Source organism: Vombatus ursinus, unplaced genomic scaffold (assembly GCF_900497805.2).
Source record: "Vombatus ursinus unplaced genomic scaffold, bare-nosed wombat genome assembly UNPS02014878.1, whole genome shotgun sequence".
NCBI classification, from domain to species: domain Eukaryota; kingdom Metazoa; phylum Chordata; class Mammalia; order Diprotodontia; family Vombatidae; genus Vombatus; species Vombatus ursinus.
The window spans coordinates 130,132-142,172 of NW_020954656.1; the positions used below are offsets into that span (position 1 = coordinate 130,132).

Below are 12,041 nucleotides of genomic sequence, written 5' to 3' on the forward strand. Positions count from 1 at the left end.
ATTCTTAGTCTTCTTTTATGGACCCAGATGACATTTATATACTGCTTTAGGTTTTTGCTTACATTGTTATTTGAGCTTTGAAATAACTCTATGGTATAACCAGTGGGGGGAAGAATTGTGACCTCCATTTTGCAAATGAGAAAGACTCCAAGAAGGTACTATGACTAGACCACAGTTATAAAGCTTACATGTGTAAGAGCTGGGTCTTACAGTCAGTTTTTTGTTCTCACTCCAAAATCAGTGCTCTTTCCCTTGTATCATGGTCAAATACCATGTAAAAGCTAGTATTGTATTAAAGCAATTTCTAAATGTTTCCTCCAGTTAAAGTATCTTGTAAATTTAATGTGATGGCAGTTATAGACAGAAAAACAGGGCCACCAAGAAGTGGATGAAAGGTGTTGGATGTATCCAGAATTTGGAATTCTTGGTTGGACCAGATGACCTTTGAGGGGTCTTCCAGCTCTAGATCTTCTATAATTCCATGCAGGTTTATGATCTTAAGTAATTAGCTCTGGTATGGTGGATAGAGTTTAGGGTATAGAATAACCAAGATCTAGATTCAAATCCCAGCTCTGACACTTATCACTTTTATGACTAGTTTTAAGCAGGTCAACTAACATCTATCTGCCTCAAGCAACTCCCTAGGACTTACTAAATCAGAAGAGGTTCTAATCTGCACCTGCCTTAGTGGAAGACCCACTACTCATCCTTTCTGCAGCTCCCCCCAATGAAATTATAGACATCTCCTCACAATGCGATATTCATCTCACAACTACTACATAACATTTCTAATCTGAGGCCTTCCTAAAAAGTTATCCAGTAGTTCCAAGTCATGGGATTATCTTTATAGGAAAGTGCTCAGCTGGTACTTCAATATATCAGTCCCTTTGGGTGAGGTCAAATTTGGACTCCCCTTACCATGAATTCTACACTGCACAGTCCATTTCACATTTCATAATTTTCTTTCAAATTAAATGTCATTTGTTCATTTAGCTTATAACCAAAAGAAGAAAAAAGTACAACACTTAAAAGAAACAAAAGCTTATTTGATGTTAAATGAAGAAGTGACTCAGTATTCTCGTAACATTCATTTTATAAAATACCTTACAAGAACAGATAAAGTACTTGAGGTTACATAATAACCAGAATTGGAAAAGAATGCTGAATAAAATATAAATTAATTGAACACATAACTATATTTGCCACATGTTAGACAAATTTTTTAAAGTATTTTTTCTTTGCTGATAAAATAGTTATTTGGAAGAAAACCCTTCAATATGCACTCGATTTCTGTCTTTTTTTCTATAAACTTTTCCTAGAAGCTTTAAATTCCAGGTTAACAGGCAGTACCTGAAACTATTTAAACTATGTTGTAATTTGCTTCCAAATCTGTCAAGCTTAAGACACAAATTAAAAATATAACCAAGTCAGATACTAAGTGCAAAGTAAAGCTTCAAGTTGAAAATTTGAGAGAAAAAAAATATCCAAACAACTACAGGAAATTCTTCTGGTGTGTAAAAAAATTCACATTATTAAGAAATCTTTGCCAAGTGTTCTTGGAATGTGAAATACTGACAGAGTTATAAAAAGTGGGCCCTTGGGCGTTACGATCAGGGCTCTAATGACCGTTTGCAATACGTGAAGGGACAGGAATAGGAAAGAAGAGTAAGAGCCATCTCTTTGGAAGGGAGTTGGGCTGAAGCTATCCATGGACACTGCTCTGGTTAACCTTTAGAGAGTCTGGCCAGGATCTAAATCTTGTTTTCCCACCAGTACAATAATAGTCATAAAAAACAAAGAAACAGCAGAAGCTGGAGATAAGTGAACTGGAAAGCCAATGGGGAAGTCTGCCCACAAAAAACTCCACAGGAATTTAAATTTCATCCACTCACCCTTTTACCATACAGGACACTGACCAAAATAAACAATTCTGTAGATATTTTTTGACACATAGAGAAAATATAGATAGACCTTAGGTTACAGGCACATAAAATCTAGATCATTTCTAACTACAGAAACACAACTTTTTGTTAGGTAAAGGGAGTCTTTAGTATCTTAGATATTTTCAAAATAATCTGATGTCCCCTGTAAAAGAGGGCAACAATTCTTTCAAATAGCATCTCATATTTAACATAATGTTTGATGTATCCCTTTTCTCTGCCGCTGACGAATTTTTAATCGGTTCTTTTGAGATGATAAAACTAATACAAACTGTTGAACACAAAAGTGGACATTTTGATCAGTCAAGAAGTTTTCTGTGCATGACAGAAGTTTTCACTTTAAAAACAGAGCTCACTGATTTGAAGATCTAGTTCAAATTTATTAAATGTTAAACTATGTTCTCTGACAGATATGTGAAGGCTCGCTTTAAGTTCTGAGAACCTGAAACCTCTGGAGGTTGTAATGCATTATTTTTTTTTCTTTTATCATTTCTATGAGGGCAGTAGGAACAGTAGGAACTGTTATTCTAATAAAGAAACCACTTGTATCTTAATAGCACACACAATCAGAAATTTCTTTAATGTGGCCAACGGATGATATGATATTTCCTTTATGAGGTAACCAATGCACAAAACTGAAAGCTGTGTATACTGTCAAAAGAAAAGTGAAGAAATTAAGTTACTGCGATCCAGAAGAGGGAGAATAAAAACATCGTCTTTTGGGGCTTTGATATGCCTACTCACAGGATGAACATAGAATGCAAAAAGCAAATGCCCCTTTCAGGCCTACCATCATTTGAGAGACATATGCAGAAATCAAGTGATAGAACTCAAGAGCCCTGACTTGTGTCTGCACAAGTCTCTGACTGTCTCCTATCATGGGACCCAAAGATTAAAACTAGATATGTGCTTCCATGAAAAGGATTGAGCTTATGATATGTTTACTCTACCCCCTGCCGCCAACTACACTGGCAACATTAGAATTAGTTTTGAGTAATGCTAATCTCCACTGGGCTTGTTTTTATTCAACGTTTTGTATTAGATGTTTGGTAAATATTCTTTAAAATGCTACAGACTGCAGGTACATTTATCCCTGACGTCAGGCTTCCTAAATGGGATATCTTTTACAACATGCTTTGCTGATGAAGAAGTAGTGTGCCAAAAAAAGACGTAATGTTAGAAAAGAATATTCTTAGGTGGGACAGGCAATTTAGAATGAAGAAAAGAGCTCACTGATTTAGCTTTATCTTATTTCCCATCATTCTTTCTGTAAGTCAAGGGAATATGAAAATATCCCTGAAGTCCAAAAAGAATTATTTGAAAAATATTTGGTCTTTTAAAATTATGGGCCATTTTTGCAAACAAAAGATCAGACAAATAATAATGAAAGATTAGTCTAGGGTCAGCCAGTATCAGTTTGTGCAGTTCCTAACATGGTGCAGGCTATGCGTAGCAGGTACTTAATACTTGCCAGCCAACTGATTAAAATTTGCAAAATGGCTTCTGAGGAACCACCTCTGTATGATAAGGCCAAGAGATTTTTGGATACTTTCACCTAATTAGAAGGGGCAATGAGGGAGTGAATCTCCGAGTTAAATATGGATTCTAATTTGAGTGCTCAAGGAGGAAATTACTAGGAACTTTGGAAAAAAATATTGCCACAGTAGCATTAGCACTTAACAGTGCATCAAAGATTTAAAGTTTCCAAGCTAATATGAACCAGTTCCTGAAGCCATTATGAACCAAGTATAATCATTCAAACAGGAAATGAACTGTATTCCACTCTGGAAAAAAGGTTTGATCATAATTTTACGTGAAAATTATTAATATAATTCAAGGAGCCCCATTACTCAGTCTGCCCAAAGGTAGTGCAGGCATAAATAGCAGGTGACCTCATTAAATAACTTCAGTACAGCATTATCCTATGCAATTGGATTTCACCAATATCTGCAGCAGTTGTATGGCGATCTCTCTTAGGTTTTGCAGAGCTATGATGACCTACATCAGGATTTAGCAGATGAAACATCCCATATCTACAGTAAAAAGAAAGGTAGTTCTCCATCACTGCGTAAATACCTCAGAAAGGATAGTTCCTTGATAAAATAATGCATTATACATTCAGATTCTAACCCCCTCATCCCCCTCCCATCACCCCAAACTGATGGTTTCAGAAGAAAAGACTCAGTAGTGAAGGCCACATACTTTTTTTTTTGCATTTGTTCACTTAGTTAGAATTCAAAAACCATTAACACATATCATAAATTGGAGAATCAGAAATGGGTATGTGGAGGGAAAAATCAAATTGAAATAAAACCTGATGATTCTGATGTGGATGGGAGAAAAGTTACTAGGAAATGCTACAGTAGACCGGACTATACTACGAAGGGTCACATAAAAGAACACAGTACAAATATCAAATTAAACAAAACAAAACTAAACTGTAACTTGCCAACTTGTAAACAAGGAAAAGCATTTCACAGATTCAAAGTTCAAGGGAAGTAAACTTCTTTAAATTATTTTTTTTTTTGTCAGTTCAACCCTGATTTAAAAGTATGGCTAGCAAAAATATTGTAAGCCGCACGCAGCCCATTTACATCTTCAGTACAGCAGCTGTCTTCCTTTGATAAGCTGCACCAGCCAGGCTCTCTTCTAAGGATGCAAAAGAGAGAAAAAATTTTCTCTTTTGAAATCCATCTTGCATTTGCTCTCACTTCCACATTTCCAGAATTCCTTATCTGCTGATTTACATCTGAGAGATTCAGAATCCAGGCTGCTATAGATTGAGCCTCGGAGAGACAGGAGGAGGGAAGGCAAATTCTCTTAGGATGCTACGGGCCACGTCAACATTGTTCTGGGCTATCTCCAGGGCTCTTTTCACCTCTTCAAAGGCATAGCCCTCTCCCATAAGTTTTGCAATTTTTGCATCGACATTTTCCAATGCTGCCTCAGGACCATGGGCTTTTCTGTGGTGAACTTCTGGTGCAGTCTTGCGGGGGCGTGGCTTAGGGGGTCTGGCAGGAGCTTGTGAACCATCTGTGTTTAAAAAAAAAAAAGAACATTGATGTATAATGGAAAAAAAAGACTTCTCCTCTCCAAGGTACTAATTTCTCAATAACATGGTACAATTAATTCACAAAAGCTCAAAGCATTTTACAAATAACATTTCATTAAATCCTCACAATGCCCCTATAGAAGACTGGAAAAGGGGAGGAAGGGAGTTAGTGTACCCATTTATAAGATGAGGAAACCTACATTATTATAAATAAATAGTAGAACTGAGAAAATACATCAATTCACAACTTTGTTTTCTTAGGCCACAAGAATGGAAACCCAACCAATTAAGTGTCCATGAGATAAAACCCTTATTTCCCTCAGGTTAGCACTATAGTCAGTTCACTACAAAGAGAAAACAAATCTACTGGCAGGAGAGTATGCTTCTCCAGAAATGCTCTCCAGCTAAGTTACTGCGGGATCAAATGAAATATTTTTTTAATACTCAGTGCCTGGCACATAGTAGGTGCTATATAAATGCATATTCATAGAGGTAACCTTATATGACTGCAAGGTCCCAGAGATTAGAGAAAAAAACAAAAGGAAAACCCAATGGGTCACTGCATCTACTCCTGTTCACAGCAGAGATGCTTTGTCCAGACACATCTTTTAGAGTCTCTTCTTCTGTTTTTCAATTTCATAGAATTATGGATCCAGAGCTGAAAGGGACCTCAGAGGCCCTGTGGTCTAATCCCCTTCTTTTAAAGATGAAGAAACTGAGGCACAGGGAGGTCACACAGGCACTAAGTGTCAGAGGTGACATTTGAACCCAGGCCCTCTAATCCTAGAACCAGAATCCATTATATTATGATTTTCCTATTGGTTAGAAATCATGTTTTGATGATGACTGGGGGAAAAAGTCAAAACAGTGTGTTTCCAATCTGCTTTAGGTCAATGGAACAGGATGATGGTAACCTTGGTGATTTGCCCAAATTCATTTAATTCATTCTCCACCACCAGAACTGAAACCATTAAGAAGTCTTGTTATAGGAAAAATACAAGGAGCAGAAATGTAGGGAGTAAAGAGAACATTAACTTAACTTTCAGTTGATTGCCATGATGAAAGCAGTTTGTCAAAGTTAAACAAGTGACAGGGAAGCCCGAGAGAGAAGAGCAACGTTAACAGGATAAAGAAAATTAATTACAAGCAAAAATTCGACACTGATCTCTAGGGCATGATCTAGCTGACTTGAGAGAGCACTTTAATCAGCTATTTCTAAGAATACAAATGGAATATCCCTGCTTAAGAAAGGGTTAAAATGATTAAAAATAAAATTTCAAATTATACCCACCCCACCAAATATTACAATTTGTTTAAGTAATGGAATATTCTTAATAGCAACAATAAGAGTAAGAATAACAATAAGACTAATAATCACCACATTAGTATATTTCTACTAAAATATCTCAAAGGCACAGGGAATTGACTAGACTCATTTGGTCTCAACCATGGCACTACTGAGGCCAGAAAACAAATCTCCTGGCTCTCATTTCAGTCAGTCTTGATTCTCTTGTATTCTTCCAGCCCAAGTGAACACTACTGGCTGGGGGAACATCTAGAAGCTGCTTCATAAATCACTGTTCTTAATGACATTTCCACTGAAATTAAATCATTTGAAAATTATTTAATGTTTTCTTCTTCTTTCCCCTCTCCCCCACCTCCTTTATAACCAGGAGTAGAACCATGAAGGTTTTCTACCAAAGATAAACTTTTTGTCACTTATAAATTCAAGCAAGATCAAGATAACACACTTTTTAAAACAAGATCTGAGAGACCACACAATAACAACAACAAAAACAAAGGATGATGCTATGGGGATTTGGAATAAAACTGAATAACTGTTCAAGTTTTAATATTTTTGTTTTATGATTATGATTAAGACTATATGGGTATACACATATACGAACATTTCTAATTGCTATTAAAATCTGTCCTGTTCATGAATTTGTGCTTACTATTAGTAAATTGCTAAGCACATGAATTTCTTTGTTTTGAGGTTCCATTAATTTTCCTATTAACTATTTCTATTTTAGTCAGCATAGTGGACACAGTGATGGACCTGGAGTCAGGAAGACTTAAGTTCAAATACAAACTCAGACACTTGCTAGCTGTGTGACCTTGGGTACAAGGTTCAGTCTGCTATCTCATCTATAAAATGGGAATAATTATTGTACCTGCCTCACAGAGTTGTTGAGAGGATAAAGTAAGATGATACAGGTAAAGCACTTTGCAAAATTTAAAGCATGATTCAATTTCTAGCTATTATGTGTCATGGAAAGGTGGGCAATGAATTATCCTTCAGGTTTCTAATTATTTTCCATAAACAATAAGAAAAAAATTATTTTTAATCAAACCTTTCTCTGACTTGGGATCAATTACAAAAGAACTCATCTGTTTTAATCTTTTCTCTTCTGAGGCAGCTGTCAGACACACGAGGACATGCAGCAGAACTTCAAGATACTTCGTCATTATCTTTCTAAGCTCTTTTCTTGTAATATTCATTTCTTGTGTGCCATGTATTAGAAAAGTGCGGTTCCAGTGAGGGTGACACACTGATGTCACTGGAAAAAAATGCCAGTGTGTAATAATCAACAGGAGTGCCTTGGTAAGGTACTGGTAAGAGGCTCTAGAATTTTCAGATGAAATGTTTTATGCAAGAGAAAAGATTCTGTACTTACACAGTAACATGATAAATTTTCAAGTAACCTTATTGAGCACTGGGAGGAAAGCATTTTAGGAAAAATAAAAACAAAATAATTCTTGTAACTTTCAATCAATTAAAATACTTGAAATTTCATTATATGCTGGATTTAAATGCACAGATTTACTTGAAGTATCAATTGGAGAATAGGGTTTCAAAGAAACAAGTAAAATAAAAATTTTCAAAAGATAAGCCTTCTTCTTTCAAATCAGATTGTTTTATCCACTAGCAAAAAATATTTAATAATGACAGCAATATAAATGATAAGAATAAGAATGATAGCCAGCATTTATTTAAGCATTTACTATGCATCATGCACTGTCCTAAGCGCTTTACAAATATTATCTCATTTGATTCTCACAACAACTCTGGGAAGTACAGCCTGTTATTATCCCCACTTTACAGGTGAGGAAAGTGAGAAAAACCAAGGTTAAATGACTTGCCCAAAGTCACACAGCTAGTAAGTGTCTGAGGTGGGATCTGAACTCACTTCTTCCTGACTCTAAGCCCAGCGCTCTATTGACTTTACCACTTAACTATCTCAATGAACCCTCTGGTGCTCACTGTCTAGTAATTAAATTTCCACTTATTTTAAAATAGAACTAGTATCTCCTTTAAGATCTCCACTAATTCTCAGAAGTTGCTTTGTATCATGTGCTGCATCTTGTACTATGGAGTAAGATGCAACTAAAGCTGCCTAGCTTCATGTGGTCTGAGAGATGCTGGCATCTAAAAAAGGCAATTTCTCCCTATTTTATTATGTAAATTCCTTTATAATAACTGAATTCAACTAAGTATTTTTAAATTCGATATCTAACTAATTCCAGTTCTGCAACACATTGGCAGTTCCAACTATAGACCTGTTTTATTGGTGGATCAGAATGACAGCACAACATGTGGATGAGTGTTTTAAATCATCTACCTTGACTTAGGAAACTAATGGATGATTAAAAAAAAAAAAGGAAAAAATAATACAAAACCCTCATAGTCTACAATAGTTCATTTATTTTTAAAATGAACTTTGATTATCTTTCATCTTTATAAAGATGAAATGTCTATTAAATATCCCACTATATTCCTCTTCCCAGCCTCTGTGAAAGAGACATTACTTAAAATAAAGAAGGAAAAAAAAAAAGCTTAATACTCTACAGAGTGTTCTAAAGCCATGGTCCTTCATCACCTCTGCAATGACTCAGAGGAAGTATCTTCTTCAATCTCTTCTTTAGGGCAACTTCATCCACGTAGCTGGGTATTATTTACTTCCTTTTGAAAATGTAGTCATTTCTCTACAGTAAGAGAATAGGATCTGGTACTATTAATTTCTTTTTTGGGTGGGGGGTAAGGCAGTCAGGGTTAAGTGACTTGCCCAGGGTCACACAGTGAGTAAGTGCCAAGTGTCTGAAGTCAGATTTGAACTTAGGTCCTCCTGACTCCAGGACTGGTGCTCTATCTACTGTGTCACTTAGCTGCCCCTTGGTACTGTTGAATCTTAAATCTTCACTCTGCCACTAAAATTATGCATATTCTTGGGTAAATCATTTAGCTTCTTAACATTTTCTACTTATATTAGCTATAAAATGGGAATGTTACCACTGATGACTCTTCAGTAGAGGGTAGTAGGGATAAATTAATATCATCTGCAATGTAAGAGCTAAGGAGACTATTAATACTAGAGGGCAATAGTTTCATATCTAGATTAGTAATTACTAGCCCCCAGAGCTATGGACTAAGAAATATTACCAATTATCGTAAAGGTCATGTGAGGGAGGAAAACACAAGATTTATTATAAATCTTTAATTCTACACTAAGTTCCCAAACACAGTATCAATAACCAAGAACTGTTAATCTGAATAAATGTAAAGATTTCTTTAAGAATCAGGGATTCTGAGTTGATAATTAAATAGTTATGTTTAGCAAACCAACTGAACAGCCATTTCTCTATCACAGCAGCAGTATTTGTGGAGAGCTCTGTACCAGCCACCAAATGTTCCACACATACAGTAGTATTTGTTCATTTTTAACAATGCCCCTCAAGAGTTTCAAGTACCTGACATCACTTGATCACGTAGGTTAATGGAAAGGTGCAATGACACAGACGTGAAAAACTTTAATCACCTCCAAATCTTTTTTTCATGTAGTTTTTGTCATATGTAAGACTTTAAAGTAATGAGTTTTGATTTTTTTTAACATAAAGTACTTATATATACTTATGCATCCTCTTTAGTCACCTTGGAAGTTATCTAGTGATGCCAATACAATTTTTATCACCTAGACCAGAGCTTCTTAAATTTTTTCCACTCATGACCCCATGGGGTCACAACCTACAGTTTAAGAAGCATTGACCTAGCCACATCTCTGAATTACCCCTCTGGGAACTGATTTGAGAGACAAGTAACTTAGATGCCCAATATCATTCAGCTGTATTGTCAACCTTACTTAGTAGATTTGACTCTGAACTATTTGCAACAGTTTAAAAAAAAAATCAAACCTCTCACATGATGTAGTTTTTTTCATTAATGAGTATATTCAAAAGAATCTTTTGTAGGGCTTCCCAAAGAGAAGGTGCAAAAATGTTTTTAGTAATGGCAATATTGACGGAATAACTGGGCAGCCTCCAAAGATAATGACTTTAAAGTGGGCAGTGTTTGCTTGGATATATAAATTCTGTTGTTTTTTTAAACAATAGCCACAATGAGTTAGAGTCACACCTTGCCTATGTGTTTTCCAGTTGATTTACCTTCCTAATTACATTTTGCTTTGGCTAATGTGGGAGTAATTTTTCATTCACTAAGGATATACCACATAAAGGGGGGTGGCCTAGAAAAGGTCTGGGTAGATTGGGGAAGCCCAACTAGGATAAAATGTATTTTAACTAATCCAGACAGATAAATTAAGAGGTGAATTAATATATTGCTATTTTGTAGAGAAGGAAAGCAAGGAACATAAAGTTTGAACAGTCTGTCAAAGGTCACACAGACTATAATGACCAATAATGCAAGTCATCTGATTCCGAGCCCAATGTTCTTTTTTAAATAGACATTTCACTCTTTAATCCTCTTTATAACCTTCATCTGTCTTAGTCAATGCCATTGACTGCAATTATCAACACAGCATGGAAACCCAGAGCAGTGAGACCTCCATTCTGCAGCCTTTGGTCTTCCCCATCTCCCTGGAATCCCTGACCAAGAAATCTAAACCTTTGACCAGCTCAAGAGAAGGTGTGTCCTTACTTCTCATCTTCCTTATAGGAGTGCTCATGTTTTAATCCATCCTTCTGACAGATAATTCAAAACCACAACTCCGAAATGTGTGCATTTGTTCCTTTTGTAGCCACAGAATTTCTTTAATTTTTTTTGTCTTGGTTACTATAAAATGTAAGCTGAAAATTACTTCAGAGTTTTCTGTTTAGCAAGGGGAACTCTGTGGGCCAGAATCTCTCTCTAGGCAAAATTATTTGCAACAAAATGAATATATTTCTGATAGACTTTAGCTAAGGGATAGACTATTTTCTTTCATAGTAGATACCATTATGTATGCTGTTGGAAATATTTTTAACTTAATTATTGGAAATTTGTGTAGAGAAAAAGATAACAACCATCCTTGAATGGTTAAAAAAAAAAAAGAGCATCTCTATAAAGGATAATAGAGGATCCTTTCCCATCTCCACCTAGTTCTTAGTGCCCTTTTCATCCTCAGGTTAGACTTAAAAAAAAAAAAAGTATTGATGTACATGCTGTAATCCTTCAGCAGAATATAAGCTCCTTGAAGCCAGGATTTTTTCTATGTGGCTTTGTATTCTCAAAGCCTAGCTTTCAGTCCAGTGACTTGCAAATAATGGATGTCTGCTGCATTGAACTGGACATGTTACACACTCACCATGGATAATATAATACTATAGAGCTCAGTCAAAAATTCACCATGAGTCCAAACAAGTTAGATTGGAAATTCTGAAGAGTTTTATTCCATTACAGTAAAAGAACACTTAGTTTCTTTATGGAGCACTATACATTAAAGGAACTCAAGAGATGCTAAATTAAAATTTCCTTTAAAATTATACTAATTATTTTTCAAATTATAAATCTGAATATATAAAATTTCAATATATTTTGAATAGTATACTTTTAATACATATGTCCAACATGTTAAACTTGAATATATATTCAGTATATATTCAAATATGTTATATATTAAAACAATTTGAAATACAGATAATTATACTAAATACACTTCAAAGTTTTACCAACTTTGTAAACATGGCTGGCAAACTTAATATAAAGACAACATCTTAACTAACTAAAGGTAAAAAAGAGAGCCTAAATATTTGTACATATTAGAGATATATATGTA

The 12,041-nt window shown here is 35.3% G+C and overlaps 1 protein-coding gene across 7 annotated transcripts in view; it reads right to left on the reverse strand.

Annotated features, from left to right (window-relative positions):
* Positions 1-1,075: 1,075 nt before the first annotated feature.
* The window catches only part of LOC114028336 (E3 ubiquitin-protein ligase CBL-B), a 137,471-nt gene continuing 126,505 nt past the window's right edge, over positions 1,076-12,041 (reverse strand). For all 7 annotated transcript variants that reach the window (XM_027842588.1, XM_027842587.1, XM_027842584.1 and 4 more), the window contains one exon: positions 1,076-4,973. In XM_027842588.1, coding sequence (XP_027698389.1) covers positions 4,714-4,973 — 260 coding nt within the window. In that variant the 3' untranslated portion in view covers positions 1,076-4,713. The remainder of the gene's footprint in view (positions 4,974-12,041) is intronic.